Raw genomic sequence first — 19,696 nt, 5'->3', positions numbered from 1 at the left:
ATTTGTCTCAAGAAATTTTAAATTATCTATCTATCTATCTATCTATCTATATATATATATTTTTTTTTTTTTTTTTAATTGTAGAGATGACATGTTAGCATATTGCCCAGGCTGGTTTCAAACTTCTGGGCTCAAGCAGTCCTCCCACCTTGGCCTCTCAAAGTGCTGGGATTATAGTCATGAGCCACCACACCCAGCCTATTTCAAGAAATTTTTCAATTTCCTTCTGAATTTCTTCGTTGGCACACTTGTCATTCCAGAGCATACTGTTTAATTTCCATACGTTTGTATAGTTTCCAAAGTTTCTCTGGTTATTGATTTCTAGTTTTATTCTATTATGGTAAAAGAAGATACTTGAATCAGGTTTCAATGTGGGGCGATTTTTAAAGACTTATTTTGTGGCCTAACATGTGGTCTATCCTTGAGAATAATCCATGTGCTAAGGAGAAGAATGTGTATTCTGCAGCTGTTGGAAGAAATGCTCTATAAATATCTCATAGGTCCATTTGGTGTATAGTGCAGATTAAGTCTGATGTTTCTTTGTTGATTCTCTGTCTGGGAGATCTGTCCAATGCTGTAAATGGGGTGTTGAGTCTCCAGCTATTGTTGTATTGGGTTGTATGTCTCTCTTTAGCTCTAACAATATTTGCTTTATATATGTAGATTCTCCAGTGTTGGGGGCATATATATGTGTGTGTGTGTGTGTGTGTGTGTGTGTGTGTATAGTCTGTGTATATACATGTATATGTGTGTATATATATGTGTGGGTATAATATGTGTGTGTGTGTATATATAATGATTATATCTTCTTACTGAATTGCCTTTTTTTTTTTTTAAGAGACAGGGTCTTTGTCACCCAGGCTGGAGTGCAGTGGCACGAGCATAGCTCACAACAACCTTAACCTCCTGGGCTTAAGGGATTGTCTCCCTCCTCAGTCTGCTAAATTGCTAGGACTACAGGCATGTGCCAACACTCCCAGCTAATTTTTTTTGTTTGTTTTGAGACAGAGTCGCGCTCTGTCGACCAGGCTGGAGTGCAGTGGCGCCATCTCGGCTCACTGCAAGCTCCGCCTCCCGGGTTCAGGCCATTCTCCTGCCTCAGCCTCCGGAGTAGCTGGGCGCCTGCCACCACGGCCGGCTAATTTTGTGTATATTTAGTAGAGACGGGGTTTCACCGTGTTAGCCAGGATGTTCCTAATCTCCTGACCTCGTGATCCGCCCGCCGCGGGCTCCCAAAGTGCTGGGATTACAGGCTTGAGCCCCTGCGCCCGGCCTAATTTTTTAAAAAAGTATTTTGTACAGACGGGGTCTGCCTGTGTTGCTCAGGCTGCTCTTGAGCCCCTGGCTGCAAGCAGTCCTCCCACCCCAGCCTCCCAAAGCACAGGGATTACAGGTGTAAGCTACTATGCCCGGTTCACAAATTCTTTTTTTAAAAAAACTGAGGGCCCGGTGAGGCTCTTGCCTGTAATCCCAGCACTTTGGGAGGCCGAGGCTGGTGGATCACTTGAGGTCAGGAGTTTGAGACCAGCCTGGCCATCATGGCAAAAGCCCATCTCTACTAAAAATACAACAATCAGCCGGGTGGTGAAGCGTGCCTGTAATCCCAGCTACTAGGCTGAGGCAGGAGAATCACTTGAACCGGGGAGGCAGAGCTTGCAGTGAGCCAAGATCAAGCCACTGCACTCCCGCCTGGGAGACAGAGCGAGACTCTGTCTCAACAAATAACAAATTACAAATTATTGCCTAGCTCAGTTTATTTCATTAAGCACACCATCTCCTTCTCTGGTCTCAATGGCCAGCCTTGGGAGTGGACAAAGTAGGCAGCTACCTAAAGATTTAAAGGATGCTAAAAAACCTCAACCTAAAAACGCCTCCCCAACATGAATTCTAAATCTATATATTCTCCAAGGGCCTCTTGGAAAAGACACATCCTTTCCAACTCACTTAAGGTATGAGGTTACCTAAGAGGGATTATTTATCAGCTAGCTAATTAGCCTGTCACAGAAGCCACCTGACTCTAGTATAACCTAAAATAGAGGAAGGGCCTGAAGGAATGACACCAGAATGATGTGAGTTAATGGGTTGAGGGAGTGGATGGACGTGAAGTTAGGAATTAAAGGAAGGAAAGATCCAGAACTTGAAGCACCATTAGGAAGGCAAACCCTCGGGCAGCCTAAGGACTTAGGTATGAATCTCCAGGAAAGAAGGTTCTAAAAAGAGCAGCAGATGGGAGTTAATGTTTAATGGGTACAGAATTTTAGTTGGGGAAGATGAAAAAGCTCTGGAGATGGATGTTGTGACGGTGGCACAATAATATGAATGTACTTAATGCCACAAAGCTTTTACACTTAAAAACAGTTTAAATGTGGCCGGGCACGGTGGCTCACACCTGTAATCCCAGCACTTTGGGAAGCCGAGGCGGGTGGATCACGAGGTCAGGAAATGGAGACCATCCTGGCTAACACGGTGAAACCCCGTCTCTACTAAAAATACAAAAAAAAAAAAAAAAAATAGCCAGGCATGGTGGCAGGCGTTTGTGGTCCCAGCTACTCAGGAGGCTGAGGCAGGAGAATGGCGTGAACCCAGGAGGCGGAGCTTGCAGTGAGCCAAGATCGCACCACTGCACTCCAGCCTGGGCGACAGAGCGAGACTCCGCCTAAAAAAACCAAAAAACAAAAAAAAGTTTAATAAATTGTATGTTACATAAACTAAACACATTCTAGACAATCTGTAAGAGAAATGAAGGTGATAGAGGCTGTCTTCATAAGTCCTTGGCTTTAGTATGATAGCCTCCAAGTTGACCCTGATGAGCCTGACCTCTTTGTATTCCTGTTTCCATATGCTGGATTGGAATAACTTGTGCAACCAGTGGGGTATGTCAGAAGTGACCAGAAATGAGTGGGCTGCCGTGTTGTGCGGACACTCACAGCCTGTGAAGAGGTCTAGTGATGAGGACGTGAGGCCTCCAGCCAACAGCCAGTGTTAACTTGCCAACCATGTGAGAAGTTACCTTGGAAGGACATCCTCCAGCAGCCCCTCTCATGAGAGAGGTCAAGCCAGAGCTAACCTGCTGAACTCCCAAGTTCCTGAACCACAGAAACTGTGAGATAATGGTTATTGTTTTAAGCCATTATGTTTTGAGGCCATATGTTATGGACAGATTGAAAACTAATGCAGAGAGTATGAGGGCTTCTTTCATCAACTGCCTGAGGTTGGTGGTGTCTTCAGTCATTTATATAGATCTATTTGTTTCTGGATAATATTACAGTTATTTAAAGATATTTTGTGACTCTATTTAGATACAGTTACATTCACCTTTATATATAGTGTTGAATACCCAATAAGTAACTTGAAAATATTTCCTGATATTGGAGGGAGGGGCGTTGCTGAATTTCAGAAAGTTAAGGCTAGTAAGAACTATGACTAATATAATACATCTTACTGGATACTGTGAATGCTTTCCATTTAATTCTGTAGGTAAAGGGCTTACAACCTGAAGGAAGGCCGGTGTTTTAAGTCTTCTTACTCTAACATGAATGAATTCCTTAGACATACTTATATTTAAAAAAAAAGAGGAAGCAAAATAAAATAAGGGGGCAAAATAAGCAAAGCCAACTCAAGAACTTTTTAAGGGCCAAATCCATTTATCTTGGCTCGGTATGTGTGTACTTACCTAAAATTCTAATCTCTGTATCTGTGAGTCTCCAGTTTTTCAACCCAAGCTTGACGAGTTGTGGGACCTCCTCCAAATGTTTCAACAGGCTGGTCAGGCTGCCTTGCACATCACAGCCCCAGGGCAGCATCAGTGCAGTGAGCTGTTCTAGCACGTTCAGCCTGTCAACTGGAAGAAACAAAGAGCAGTTCAGGGACTGGATGATCTCAAAACTGAGGAAGAACGAAGGGATGTTGGGGAAGGAATGATCGTTATGTTTGGTGGCTCTGTAGCCTACTCAATCTGCAATGAGAATCTACTTAATTTTTGGTTATTTTTATGGAAAGTGTTCAAGCTTATACAAACATTATGCAGAAGAATATAATGAAACTATATATACTAATTAGTCACTTTTCAAAAACATTAAATCATGGGCAATCTTGCTTAATCCTGACCTAATTCCCCCGGTATTATTCTAAAGCAAATCATGGACAGTATGAATCAGTTCTTTCCTTTTTTTTTCTTTTTACCATAATCACATATCACTGTCACACCTAAAAATCCATATCACCAATTCCTTAAGCAAATTTGTCTTGCACATCAGCTACTCTGACAGTTGCCTCCTCAAAGGAGGAAAGCAGGTGGGATCCCGCCTCAAAGTGCAGTGAGCATATGTAAACTGGTGACTTAAAAGACATGGGCCTGTGTTTGTTAAGGGCAGTTTAGGAAAGGCCTAAATGATGTTCCTAAGGAGGGTGCATCTAGTAAGGCACACATGGGTATAAAAGACCTCAGGGCCCAGGCTATGTATTTCGACTACCCAGTACACATATTCAAGCATCTGATTTTGGCTGAATTGTCATTCTTACTCAGTTCATGTAGAGCTTCATTTCCATCTTTTTCCAGGTAATTTTCTGATAAATCAAGAATGCTCAGTTTGACCAAATTGTGAAGATTCTGAGCTGGGAAAAAAAGTAATCCAAAATAAAAAAGTTTTCAGGTAAATATAAATGTATTTTGAAGTATCCTTAGAATAATTCTGAGTTCTTATCTTTTCTGCTAATGGTAATGCAAATCATAACTTGCCTTGGTTATTTTAATTATTTCCAAAGGCACTGGCATAGGCATAACCCCCAAATCCCATGTTTATGACCAAATGGGCAAATAGTCATTGGTCCTAGGTTCTGATTAATAAATTCCAGGTCACATAAAGCCTAAAGCAGCATGGGATGTAGTTGTTATGTCATCATGGAAAAATCTCTAAGCCTCAATGTCTTCCTCTATAGAATGAGGTAGTTGGACCAGATAAAATGTAAAGTTGCTTCAATTATAAAATGTCCTTAATCATACAGGAGAAACAGGAACAACAACAACAAAAATGAAATGAGCTGGTTTTGTGTACCTCAACTGAGATGATTTTATTGACATAATTGTTGTGATGTTAATAATAAAAACCTAGTAAAAAAAAAAGATGAGAAAAAAGAAAACAAATAGCAAAATGGCAGATTCAAATTTATCCATATCAACAATTACATTAAATCTTAATGGACTAAACACTCCAATTAAAAGGCAGAGATAATCAGATAATCAGAACTTTTTTTTTAAGCAAGACCCAGTTTTATGCTATGTACAAAAGATGTATTTGAATAACAAAGACATAAATATGTTGAGGTAATGGAAAACTATTTTGTATGCAAACATGAATTATATAATGGTACCAGTCTAGCTAAGAATTGCTTAGTTCTTTTCTTCACATGTTATCACTCTTGCTTAATCTAGGTGAAGTTTTTTCTGTCAAGGCTAGAAAAATCTCCTTTTTAAAAAAATCAGACAAGTTTTTCATGAATATGTACTCTTGTTATAATATTGGCTACTATTTTTAATCAATAATATGAGCCCTTTTCTTAAAGTCTCTTCTGGGTTGTGTGCTCTACAGTAAAAAACCTGCTGAACTTCTCTTTAAAAGAGTACATTTGCGATTTCCAGTTCTAAGCCTGTCTCTGCCCAGCAGTAAGCAGAGAAATAAAGGCATGTGCTCATTGTGCTCATATTCCCAGTACTTGTCTAGCCTTTTTCAACTGTGGGTTTCTCTAGCTGTAACTTTGTATTAGTATACAAATGGCTTCCTTAGTTATCTTTAGAGACTCCCAGAAGTTATATAGTTTAACTTTAAAAAGATTATACCACTCTTTTCCAAAATCTAAATTTTAAAATATGTCTGAATTACACATGTATAGTTTATCCAGAAATATGCAGTAAGTTTCCCCATACTCGATATGCATCCCTTTGGGAACTCAGAAGACTCAATTGTCACATTAATGCACATTAACTTCATCTTAACAGGGCAATGGGTAGGAATTAGAGGCCTGAGATAATTTAAGAAAATCTTTATCTCTCACTTCTCAATCATTTATCCATTCATTTAAATGTTTATTAGGCAGTAAATTATATGACAGGTTGTGTGGCAAGTTTCAAGCACCTATTTCTTATTTTCTTCCTTTTCACTTTCTCTAAAAGTTACATCTTCAGTTATTCTGAAATTATCCCCTATTATCCATCAATAGTTGATTTTAATTCCAATATGGAGAAAAATCATTAAAAACAATCTGCTTATTATCCAGAAGTTTTTATTATCTTTTCCAGTTTTCCTTAAAATTAAATTTCCATTTGAGACATTTAGTATGAATTAGTATAATAGTATCACATGTTCTGTTATACTGTCCTCATTCAGTTAATGGAAGCAACAGTTACCTAGGATTTTCACTGCATTTGCAGACAAGCAGCAGGAGACTAATTGAATTTCTTCAAGGTCACAGGGTTCACTTGACAGAGACTTGACTATGTAATCCATTCCCTCTCCAATGTCAGACAAGTGGGTCAAACGAAATAAACACATCTTCTTCAGATTTTTCAGGCCTTCAGCTGAAAAAAGAGAAAGGAATGCATTAGGATACCAAGTTAATTCAATTTAAGCATAGATTAATGAACTGAAAAGAAAGCAAAGAATAATTGTGCAGAGACCTTCCCATGTTCTTCCTGCAGCAACCTTAAGCTACAAAGAGTCAAAGAGAGCTGTTCTTCTTTCAACTCTCACTTTCCAGTCTCTTGGACCACACAAAAATCACTTATGTGGAGGTTATTCTCTTAGTAGCATAAGAAACACTATCGTAAATTTGTAATTAATGGGCATCAATGTATACTCTTACGACAATTCTTTAGATGGATGAAGTGTTCTAGAGCACTCTCCTTTCAATCTTCTCAAAAATCTTAAACAGCGGGGGGCTGAGTTCAGGGGGGTAGCATGGGGACTTGGTCCTTGGAGTGCTTCTAGTGCAACTGTTCACAGCCTCAAAACTCTTGCCTGGGACTCATGATATGGGGCCTGCCTGATGCTTTAGAATGAAGACCACAAGTCCCGCCTGATGCTTTAGAATGAAGACCACATCCACTGCAGTGTATTTAACCAGAAAAAAGATTTACCTTATATCAACAGTACAATTGGAAACATTCTGAAATGTCCCCCATTCTTAGGTCTAAAGCTAATGTGCAGTTTAGGATTGGTTAGGCCTTACTTTGTGTCATTAAAATATTGCCTTATCTTGATGGTACTGTAGCCTACAGGAAAGAAATACATGATTTTAATGGCCAGGCACGGTGGCTCACACCTGTAATCCCAGCACTATGAGAGGTAGTGGTGGGCAGATCACCTGAGGTCAGGAGTTCGAGACCAGCCTGGCCAACATGGCAGAGCCCCCATCTCTACTAAAAATACAAAAATTAGCTGGGCGTGATGGTGCACACCTGTAATCTCAGCTACTCGGGAGGTTGAGGCATTAGAATCGCTTGAACCCAGGAGGCAGAGGTTGCAATGAGCTGCGATCTCGCTACTGCACTCCAGCCTGGGCAACAGAGCGAGACTCTGCCTCAAAAAAAAAAAAAAGAAAAGAAAAGAAATATATGATTCTAATAATATCAATCTTGCAGAGTTTTCAGGAAGGTTGCAGATAATGTATGTAATATATTTAATGTGGCACATAGTAAGTGCTCAATAAATGTTCAATAAATGTTCATTGTTGTCATGGGAGTACATACAGGTTGGAGGTTGTGAGCATGACCTGAGCTTTGCAGTCAGTTCCTGGATCCCCTACTTAATAATTATAAACTTGGACGAGTTATTCAATCTTTTAGCTTAAGCTTTAGGGATCATTATATCTATGTACTAGGACTGTTGTGGGGACTCAGTGGAATGAAGTATATAAAACTGCCTAGGCTAGTGTCTAACCTATAGCACAGTAACTCTTTAATAAAGAGTAAATTATTACTAATATAATTAGACTGGTTTAGTCAAGTTCATATTTTGATTCCTTAATAGCAGAAGCAGGCTGTCCTAGAGAGGTACTTTTTGACCTCTTTCTGCCAGTTGGTAATATCTTGAGCAAGTCAATAAGCTATTTTAGGTTCCAGTGGAGTTTTCTGTGAAATGAATGAGTTGAATTAGATGCTCTCAATCCTCTTCCAGCTCTGATTTTCTGTGTAATTTATACACATGCAATAAATGTTTATTGAACACTGAATTAATTTGATTATTCTCATGTAGGCCATATAAAGAAAAGAAGTCAGCCATGTTTTGCTTTTGTTTTTGTTTTTGTTTCGGGATGGAGTCTCTCTCTGTCGTCCAGGCTAGAATGCAGTGGAGCAATCTCGGCTCACTGCAACCTCCTCCTTCTGGGTTCAAGTGATTATCCTGCCTCAGCCTCCCAAGTAGCTGGGATTATAGGTGCATACCACCACGCCCAGCTAATTTTTGTATTTTTAGTAGATATGGGGTTTCACCATGTTGGCCAGGCTGGTCTTGAACTCCTGAACTCAGGTGATCCACCCGCCTTGGCCTCCCAGAGTGCTGGAATTACAGGCGTGATACACCGTGCCCAGGCTTCAGCCATGATTTGATTATAGGATAGAGTTGTCTTTCGGCAGGAAGCAGAATAAGAAAGAACAAGGTGAAGGGAAGAGAGGAGCCTTTTAGTGAGGACTCAACTAGGGAAAAAAAGAGCCAAAAAAAAAAAAAAAAATCTAACACACGAGGAAACAGGGACATTCAAGGAAAGCAGCTTTAACAGGAATCCTCCCTGGCCTGGAGGGCCTGGTTCCCTGTGGTAAGCCATGTGTTCTGCTTGTGTTCCTGAAGTTTCCTTTTCCTTTTCATTTTTTTGATTGGGGAAACACAACCTCTAGTGTAGAATGAAAGCATGATTCCCCCAAAGTTTTCTTGATTCACATTGTTTCCTGTGTCCTATTTCATTTATGAAATTTTACTTAATTATGAAATCATAGTATAAACTTTAAAATATTGTTTCTATGCAATTATGAAACCATACTATAAACTAAAATATTGTTTCTATGCCTTAAATAAAAACATAGCCAATGAGCCAGGGAGAGGGAAATTAAAAACACGTCATGGGCTCTCTTCCCAAAAGGGTTACCATCTAGTGTTGTACAATTTGAATATGTCTAGGGAAACCAATGTAGCCATAAGTACATAAAAACATCCTTGCCTTGTGCAGACACACAGTGTCACAGCCTGAAGTTAACTCCTCTTATTATCAAACTCACATTAATACACATATGAGAACAGAAATCTGACCTAGTTTTATAGCATCTTCTTCATTCATCTTAATGTTATCCATTATGAGCTTTGTAAGGTTCTTCAAATTACCCAATCTGTCAGTCAGACCACCTGTCAAAAGAAAGAAGATTAGACTCTGTTCAGCGGATATTTGCTATTTACTATGTCATTTACTATTACTGTCATTTTTGTTACCAATCAAAAGATTTTAATGATCGCCATGAGCCAAAAATGCTCATGAAATAGACATAAAAACATACTTTTTATAAGAAATGGGCATTGTACTTCACTGTAAGCATGTTCTCCAAATGATTTCCCAGATAACAGGGAAATTTCTAAACACTTGAAAATTAAACAACACACTTTTAAATAATTATGCGTTAAAAAAGACTCAAGGAAAATTTGACAATATTTTGAAAAATATTTTTAAAAATAAGAACAAAACTTCAAAATCTGCAGCTCTCCACTCACAAAGGGGTGAAAAGAAAAAAAAAATCTTCAGCTAACATAGTGTTTACAGGGACATTTACAGCGTTGCATACTTATATTAGAAATGAGGAAAGGTCTCAAATCAACAACTGAGGCATACTAAAGAAATTACAGGCCGGCGCGGTGGCTCACGCCTGTAATTTCAGCACTTTGGGAGGCCGAGGCGGGTGGATCACGAGGTCAGGAGATGGAGACCATCCTGGCTAACGCAATGAAACACCGTCTCTACTAAAAATACCAAAAATTAGCTGGGCGTGGTGGCAGGCGCCTGTAGTTCCAGCTACTCGGGAGGCTGAGGCAGAAGAATGGCGTGAACCCGGGAGGTGGAGCTTGCAGTGAGCCGAGATCACGCCACTGCGCTACAGCCTGGGAGACAGAGTGAGACTCTGTCTCGAAAAAAAAAAAAAGAAATTACAGAAAAGAGAGCAAAATAAAGGAAAGAAGAAATAAACTAATAAAGATAAGGGTGGAAATCAAAATTATTACATCTTTATTATAAAAATTAAAAACAGAGACAAGATCTTACTATGTTGCCCAGGCTGGTCTCGGACTCCTGAGCACAAGTGATCCTTTGGTCTCAGCCTCCTAAAGTGCTAGGATTACAGGCGTGAGCCACCATGCCCAGCCCAGAAATCAAAATTATAAATGTAAACAATAGAAAAAAAGCAATGAAGCTAAAAGTTGGATCTTTGAAAAGATCAATAAAATTAGAAAATTTCTACCAAGACTGACAAAAGAAGACACAGATTACCAATATCAGAAACAAAAAAGGGGATATCACTACACACACTGCAGATATTAAAAGGACAATTAGAGAATAATATAAACAAATCTACACACATAAATTTGACAACATATATGAAATTGCCCAATTTTTTGAAAACCGCAAACTACCAATAGTCGTGAGATATGGAATAGGTAACCGGAATAGCCTTATAGCTATTAAAGAAATTGAATTTGTAATCTAAAATTTCCCAAAAAAGAAACCTGCAGGCACAGATACGTTCGCTTGCAAATTCTGCCACACATTTTCATTTTTTTCCTTCTTCAACTGCCTTCATATCTACCACACATTTAAAGAAGAAATAATATCAATTCTACACAATCACTTCCAGAAAATAGAAGTACAAAGAACAATTCCCAACTTATTTTATGAAGCCATCATTAGCTGGATATGAAAAGCAGACAAAGATGTAGAAGAAAAAAATTTAGGCCAGGCACAGTGGCTCACTCCTATAACCCCCATGCTTTGGGGGCAGAGGTAGGAGGATCACCTGAGGCCAGGAGTTCGAGACCAGCCTGGGCAATATATCCAGACCCTATCCCTACAAAATATTTTTTAAATTACCCAGGTGTGGTGGCAGGTGTGAGTAGTGCTGGCTACTCAGGAGACTGAGGCAAGATAATCGCTTGGGTCCAGGAGATCAAGATTGCAATGAACTGTGATCACACCACTGTACTCCAGCCTTGGTGACAGAATGAGACACTGTCTTTAACGAACGAAAGAAAGTGAGAGAGACAGAATAGAGAGAGAAAGGAGGGAGGGAAGGAGGGAAAAGAAAAGAAAGAAAATTGAGGCTGGGCGAGGTGGCTCACGCCTGTAATCCCAGCACTTTGGGAGGGCGAGGCAGGCGAATCACGAGGTCAGGAGTTTGAGACCAGCCTGGTCAACATGGTGAAACCCCGTCTCTACTAAAAATACAAAAAATTAGCTGGGCGTAGTGGCAGGCTCCTGTAATCCCAGCTACTCTGGAGGCTGAGGCAAGAGAATTGCTTGAACCCAGGAGACAGAGGTTGCAGTGAGCTGAGATTGCGCCACTGCACTCCAGCCCTGGTGACAGAGTGAGACCCTATCTCGAAAAGAAAGAAAGAAAGAAAATTAAACTTTAGACCAATATCATTCATGAATATAGAATCAAAAATCTTCAACAAAATAGCAAATGGAATTCAGTCATGCATAAAAGAATATTATAGCAGCCGTGGTGGCTCACGCCTGTAATTCCAGCACTTTGGGAGGGCAAGGCCGGCGAATCACTAGGTCAGGAGTTCGAGACCAGCCTGGCCAACATGGTGAAACCCCATCACTACTAAAAATACAAAAAATTAGTTGGGCCTAGTGGCAGGCTCCTGTAATCCCAGCTACTCTGGAGGCTGAGGCAGGAGAATCACTTGAACCCAGGAGACGGAGGTTGCAGTGATCTGAGATCGCACTACTGCACTCTAGCCCTGGTGACAGAGTGAGACCCTGTCTCGAAAAGAAAGAAAGAAAGGAAATTAAACTTTAGACCAATATCATTCATGAATATAGAATCAAAAATCTTCAACAAAATAGCAAATGGAATTCAGTCATGCATAAAAGAATATTACAGCAGGTGTGGTGGCTCACACCTGTAATCCCAGCACTCTGGAGGCCAAGGTAGGTGGATCACGAGGTCAGGAGTTCGAGACCAGCCTGGCCAACATGGTGAAACCCCGTCTCTACTAAAAATACAAAAATTAGCTGGGCATGGCGGCATGTGCCTGTAGTCCCAGCTACTTGGGAGGCTGAGGCAGAAGAATCACTTAAACCCAGGAGGCGGAGGTTGCAGTGAGCCAAGATCGCACCACTGCACTCAGCCTGGTGACAGAGCAAGATTACGTCTCAAAAAAAAAAAAAAAAGAATATTACACCACCTCCAAATGGGTTTCATATAGGGAATGCAGGATGCTCAATATTTGGACATCAATCCATATAATTCATTATATTGGCAGTCTAAAAGAAAAACTACATGATCCTATAAATTGATGCAGAAAACACATGTAACATAATCCAGCATCCAGGCTGGGTGGCTCACACCTGTAATCCCAACACTTTGGGAGGCCCAGGCGGGAAAATCTCTTGAGCACAGGAGTCCGAGACCAGCCTGGGCAACATAGTGAGAACTCATCTCTACAAAAAATTTAAAAATTAACGAGATGTGATAGTGCACACTTGTGGTCCCAGCTAGTCAAGAGGCTGAGGCGGGCGGATCTGTTGAGCCCAGGAAGTCAAGGCTACAGTGAGCTATGATCATGCCCCTGCACACCAGCCTGGGTGACAGAACAAGACCCGGCCTCAAAAATAATTTAAAAATAATTTTATAAAAACAATCCAACGTCCATTCATGTAAAATGACATGATCATATAAATGGATACAGAAAACACCTTTAACACAATCCATCATCTATTCATGACAAAAAAAATTCTCAGCAACTTGATAAAAGACATCTACAAGAAAACTACATTAAACATTATACTTAGCGGTGAAAGTCTGAATGCTTTCTCCCTAAGGTCAGGAACAAGACAAGATGTTCATTCCTACCACCCCTGTTCAACATTGTACTGCACATCCTAGTCATTGAAATAAGGCAAAAAATAAAAATAAAATAAAAGGAATACAAATTGGAAGGGAAGAATTTAAAATCATTCTTTTCAAAGATAACATGATTGTCTACAATAAAAATGTCAAGGAATCTACAACACCCTCTCCTGCAAACCCCACAAAAAACATCCTTCTAAAACTGGCTGGATGCAGTGGCTCATACCTATAATCCTAGCAGTTTGCGAGGCTGAGGGGGAGGATCACTTGAGCCCAGGAGTTCAAGACTGGCCTCAGCAACATAGAGAGACCTTGTCTCTACAAAAAAGAAGGAGGGCCGGGCACAGTGGCTCACACCTGTAATCCCAGCACTTTGGGAAGCCGAGGTGGGTGGATCACTTGAGATTGGGAGTTTGAAACCAGCCTGGCCAACATGGTGAAACCCCGTCTGTACTGAAAATACAAAAATTAGCCAGGTGTGGTGGTGTGCGCCTGTAATCCCAGCTACTTGGGATTCTGAGGCAGGAGACTTGCTTGAATCCAGGAGGTGGAGGTTGCAATGAGCCAAGATTGTGCCACTGCACTCCAGCCTGGGTGACAGAGTGAGACCCTGTCTCAAAAAAATAATAATAGTTAAATAAAGTAAATAATTTTTTAAATGGCAAACATTACAAAATAATTCTAAACACCATGTAGGCCAAATTCAGCACACAGGTGATCACTTTACAAGATCAGTATAAAAGAAGAGTTGTCATGAGTAGATGGTGAGCTTCCTGACACAGAAGGTAGTCTAATAAAGTCTTCGTGACATCCAAAATCTTACAGAAGGGATTCCCGCATTAAGGAGGAGGTTTCAAAGATTATCTGTACAAAAAATTCTAGAATCTCAAAATGACAGAAAATTTCTCTGCAGGGTGACAAGCAAGGCAGAGCTGGGTGGGAAATTGCTTGTGTCTGAAACTAACCCCAGACTGCTACAGTTAAGTAGAACAAGGTTCCTGCTTCTCATAGCTTCACACCACATAGCATTCCTGCTCTGGGCAACCAAACTGGTCTACACAGGTAGGGCAGGCATTCTCCTTTAGTGTTATTCGGAATTTGGGGAAGTATCCCCTTTACCCAGAAAGATTGCCCTCACATATCTGTGTCTGAAGTCTAAAATCTGGAATTTCATCATGTTAGACAATATTCCCCAAATCTTCTACCATTCATTCTTTTTTTTCTTTTCTTTTTGGAGATAGGGTCTTGCTCTGTTGCCCAGGCACTGGTATGATCATACCTTGCTGCAGCCTGAAAATTCCTCGGTTCAAGTGATCCTCCCACCTCAGCCTCTAGAGTATCTGGGATTACAGGCGTACACCATCACGCCCAGATGATTAATTTTTGGTAGAGACAGGGTCTTCCTATTGTGCCCAGACTGATCTCAAGTAATCCTCTGCCTTGGCCTCCCAAAGTGTTGGAATTACTGGTGTGAGTCACCTGGCCCGGCCCCAACTAAGTAAACAATAGTTAGGGTGGGAATGGGGCTGGGTATCTTCTACAATTTCCCAGATGAGAATCTTGTAACACAATTAGCTACTAACTCCTGCAGGTGATTAATTTACAGGCTGGATTTCCTCCAAGACTTGAAGTAGGGCAGGGTGTCACTTGGCAGGGGAGGACTGGGTATTGGTAAAGATGGGGGTGCTCGCAGAAGGATTTGCTGAAGACAAGCTTAACCTGCGCGCATATATATATATATATATATATATATATATATATTTTTTTTTTTTTTTTTCCTCTTCTTTTCTTTTTTTGAGACAGAGTTTCACTCTTGTTGCCCAGGCTGGAGTGCAATGGCACGATCTCGGCTCACCGCAACCTCCACCTCCCGGGTTCAAGTGATTCTCCTGCCTCAGCCTCCCCAGTAGCTGGGATTACAGGCATGCGCCACCACGCCCGGCTAATTTTGTATTTTTAGTAGAGACGGGATTTCTCCATGTTGGTCAGACTGGTCTCAAACTCCCAACTTCAGGGGATCCACCTGCCTCAGCCTCTCAATATATTTTTAATAAAAATATTTTTAATATATTTATATTTTTAATAAAAATATTTTAAAGATATTTAAACACATACATATATGTATATATGTAGGTGTGTGTATATATATCTTTCCAATCAGTCTACAGCTCTGGGAATCTTCCCTATGGCTCCCAATCTGACAACTTTTCCCCAGCATGGACCTCTCTCCACCGCCCTTCTACCTTCCTTTCAAGTCCTGACACCTAGCAGAAACTACTAGAAAATTTAAAACAAAACTAATAAAAATGAAATCATGCCTTTTGCAGCAACACTGATGGAACCAGAGGCCATTATCTTAAGTGAAATAACTCAGAAACGGAAAGTCAAATACCATATGTACTCACAAGTGGGAGCTAAATAATGTGTACACGTGGAGATAGAAAGCGGAATAGACATGGAGACTTGGAAAGGTGGGAGGGTGAGAGGGAGGCAAGGGATGAGAAATTATCTGACTGATAATGGTGGTTACACTCAAAGCTCAGATTTCACCACCACGAAATATATCAATGTAAAAAAACTGCACTTGAACCCCCATATCTATAAAAATAAATAATAGATAAATAAATAAAGCAAAACTATATATCTAACATTTTCACAGTATTCCTGGCTATTATTTCCAGCCAGGCTTGATTATAGCTGTAAACTAAAATTCCTAGGCCCCCCTGCACCAATGGAATGCATCCCCTCTGGGCTAAGGGGACCCCGGAAAAAAACTTAAACAAAGGACCTGGCCATGACAGGATGGGAGGTCAAACACACGTCATCATACTCCCTCTCTTTTGTGGTTTGAACACAACTCATCAGCATTACTGTTAACATAGAGATCATAAGACTAACAGAACAGACTTTTTATGGCAATAAAATACCAAGTTATAAACAGGACATAAGACCATGCCAGGCAAAGGCTAAGTCATGCAGCTCTACACTTAAAGAATAAACTGTCCTAGGCTGGGCGTCGTGGCTCATGCCTGTAATCCCAACAGTTTGGAAGGTGGAGGCAGTAGAATTGCTTGAGCCCAGGAGTTCAAGACCAGCCTGGGCAACATAGTGAGACCTCGTCTCTCAAAAAAAAAAAACAAACAATGAGGATCGACTGAGCCCAGGAGGTTGAGGCTGCAATGAACTGTGATTGCACCACTGCACTCCCACCTGGGTGACAGAGCAAGACCCTACCTTGAAAAAAAAAATTTTTTTTAAGAATAAACTGTGCCGTAACCACCACAGATTTTTCTTCTTTGGTAGCTAAACATGCATTGGTCTCAAGACAAGCAATATTGATAGTTGTGAATATTAAACAATTCGCAACTCATCCAGCTCACAAATGCTAACAATCCCTGTTCCACCTGCCATAACTACAGCTTTGATTGGAGAAGAGAGTGATTTCAGTAACTCTCTCCTGATCAGAGGAACACCAACCACAGACTGGTTCTGGCTGGTTTACAGAGATTGCATACCTGCTTACCTTTGTGTTCTGAAAAGAACTTCTGAAGTATAGGCCTATTGTAATACATTTAAATCATTTAAAGGGATGTACAATCTTTTGGTTTCCCTGGGCCACATTGGAAGAAGAATTGTATTGGGCTACACATAAAATACACTAACGCTAATGATAGTTGATGAACTAAAAAAAAAAAAAAAAAAAAAAAAAAATTTGCAAAAAAAAACTCATAATGTTTTTAAAAGGTTTATGAATGGGCCGGGCGCGGTGGCTCAAGCCTGTAATCCCAGCACTTTGGGAAGCCAAGACGGGCAGATCACGAGGTCAGGAGATCGAGACCATCCTGGCTAACATGGTGAAACCCCGTCTCTACTAAAAAATACAAAAAACTAGCCGGGCGAGGTGGTGGGTGCCTGTAGTCCCAGCTACTTGGGAGGCTGAGGCAGGATAATGGCGTAAACCCGGGAGGCGGAGCTTGCAGTGAGCTGAGATCCGGCCACTGCACTCCAGCCTGGGCGACAGAGCGAGACTCTGTCTCAAAAAAAAAAAAAAAAAAAAGGTTTATGAATTTGTTCTGGGCCACATTCAAAGCTGTCTTGGGCCACGTGCAGTCCACGGGCTGCAGGTTGGATAAGCTTGATTTAAATGCTAAATCTCCACCCCAAAGTGAACTTGGGTTGTATGTTACATGCATGTTTATTCAATAGGCATGCGTCAAGACCACCTTCAGGAATATTCATAGCTCCTCCTGTAATCTGTTGAATATGTATGTTTAGCCAACCCATTCAACATAAAGCGTCTACCCCAACCCCTCCTTCGAGGTGCCTGTCTGTGGTCTTGGTTAGAGGCATGTTTCCCAGCCTGCGGGATGGCCACCTTGCAGGCTGTAACCCTTTAGAAGAAATAAAGTCTCCTCTCTCCTTTTCCAAATTTATACACTATTTTTTTTTTTAAGTGAACGTAGCACAAACCACTGATATTTACAATACCTGGCAGCCGTTGATTCTGTAGGTCGTGAATACTCAAGGTTTTCAGGTTTGTTACCGACGTGATATGCTGCTCATCTTCTATGGTGAGGGGACTGGCTTCCAGCATGAGAGAATAAATGTTCTTACAGGTACTCAGGACCAAACCGAGGCTTCCAGCCACACCAGCACATCTCTTTATTTGCAGCCTGAGGCTTGTGGCAGAGCTGAATATTTTTCCCAGATACTTGATATCTTTCTTATTCAACTTGCTGAAATCCCGGAGTGTGACCTCCAGAGTCCTGAATTCCTGCTTCCAGTTAAAGAACAAAGATACAGCCCTGCTGGGAATGTAGGTTTCTGGGGCCTCTTCCATGTGGATTGTGCCTGTGTCTTCTGCTGCCTTGTCCCATGAAGCCATAGCTCCCCCATAGAAGTCCAGTTTAATGAAGTCCAGAGCGCTTGCACAATTGGGCAAGTGTTCAAAGAAGTCAAATAAGTAATCGGGGATGTTCTCTGAGTTGATATATAAGCTTTTACCTTGAAAGAAAGCTTCAAATTCTTGGCTCAGGGCTGATTTGGATGTACTCTCATGATATAAATGGATGCCACACTCTACAAAGGAATTGATGTTTATGGCTTTCAGAATTTCTTGCTCAGTGGTGTTTTTCACACTTTGCAAAGATTCCTGTCTCCAGAGAGGCCTCTTGGTGATGGAAAGCCCGAGAAGGCAGCCATGTTGATACACTGCTGCGAGGTGCTTCATAACAGCCCTGGTGGCTTCCACAGATGACCCACAGGTGTACCGGAGCAGGCTACTATACGTGGATGTAATGTCCGAAATGGAAACCATTTTCTGCAAGTAACCATTCCCCTTGGTCACCTCCTCTGGCTCATGAGACGTCAATAAACTGCTGAGTCTTCGTCCTGCTGTGTACTCCTGGAATGACTTGTGAAAGAATTTATACTTTGGCTTGAACCTTTGAGCCGTATATTTACAGAGGAGCCCAGTTGTCAGCAGGACTTCCTCATTCATGCTGGACACATCCTCCAGTTTGAAATCAAACTTGTGGGAGAACACACCCTCCAGAGCTAGGTCTCCACAGTGGTCCAGGCTCCGAATGAAGTCACTTGCAGTCACACCTTTATGTTTGTGTTTGTTTTTCTGTATCAACAGATCATAGAAGGTATGGAACAGTGTTGTTTGTGTGTGAGAGTGGAACTCACTTTCACCCATCTGGATTGCACAAGTGATGACCACAAAGAGAGGGGTCTTCATGAGATTCCTCAAGCACCTGGATTTCTGAATTTGGAGCAACAAGCCTTCAGCAAGCTCCTCGATCAGCACTTCTCGGATGAGAGCCTGCGCGCTGTCTTCTGTCATATCCCCCACCTCAGCAATCAGGGCACCAAACTGCCGTATGTGCCTCAGGCACTCAGTGGTGGTGGTCACGATGACCATGTTCTTGAAGCGGTGGTTTTCCTTTATCAGGGCTTCGATTTCTGGGCAGTTCTGGGGCTTGAATTCATTGTAGCCATCAAGAAGAAAAAGAACCCTCTGCCGTAGCTTCAGCAGCATGGCCATGAATGTCTGCTTCCTGATTGTGTCTGGTATATCCAAGACCTGATCACAGAGGGTTTCAAAAAGTCCGCCCTGGGCCCTGCTGAGACGGATGAAGAAGACGAATTTGAACTTAGTCAGAGCCTCGCACTTTCCGGAGCCCCAGAGCATGGCAATTCGCTGCAGCAGAGTGGACTTCCCTTTGCCAGATTCCCCTTCAATGATGCAGGGGCTCTGAAGAGCCTGCAGGAGGCCGTTCAGGGTCAGCTGCTCCACGCGGTGATGGTGTTGGTCCTTCCTCCACAGGACAGGTTCTGTGAAGGTGCTTTTCAGGCTAAAAATAATGTCAATATCTTCACCAAGGGGATAGAAGTTCAGAAAAGATGGGGTATGGTACCAGCCCTTTAAATCCTGAGCCAAATCGTCCAAGTCTCCTTCTGATATCTGATAGAAAAGACCTATTAGAGAAGAGGTGATGTTAAAGAGGACCCAATTCTGTGTCTCCTCAAAACCTAGTGTTCAGGAGGATGAACGAGGGGGTGAGGCTGAGAATCTGCCATTGGTGA

At 41.5% G+C, this 19,696-nt stretch overlaps 2 protein-coding genes across 2 annotated transcripts in view; both read right to left on the bottom strand.

Moving 5' to 3' along the window:
* DPY30 (dpy-30 histone methyltransferase complex regulatory subunit) overlaps positions 1-19,696 on the bottom strand; it is a 937,477-nt gene that overhangs the window by 221,259 nt on the left and 696,522 nt on the right. The window lies entirely within an intron of this gene.
* Positions 1-19,696, bottom strand: part of NLRC4 (NLR family CARD domain containing 4) — a 42,217-nt gene that overhangs the window by 8,962 nt on the left and 13,559 nt on the right. The window contains exons 5-9 of the mRNA XM_050754135.1: positions 17,594-19,588; positions 9,297-9,389; positions 6,404-6,574; positions 4,522-4,614; positions 3,674-3,841 (exon numbers count right to left, since the gene is read on the bottom strand). Coding sequence (XP_050610092.1) covers positions 3,674-3,841; positions 4,522-4,614; positions 6,404-6,574; positions 9,297-9,389; positions 17,594-19,588 — 2,520 coding nt within the window. The remainder of the gene's footprint in view (positions 1-3,673; positions 3,842-4,521; positions 4,615-6,403; positions 6,575-9,296; positions 9,390-17,593; positions 19,589-19,696) is intronic.

Source organism: Macaca thibetana, chromosome 13 (assembly GCF_024542745.1).
Source record: "Macaca thibetana thibetana isolate TM-01 chromosome 13, ASM2454274v1, whole genome shotgun sequence".
NCBI classification, from domain to species: Eukaryota; Metazoa; Chordata; class Mammalia; order Primates; family Cercopithecidae; genus Macaca; species Macaca thibetana.
The sequence above is the reverse complement of the archived record's forward strand: the minus strand, read 5'-3'. Positions and strand labels throughout refer to the sequence as shown.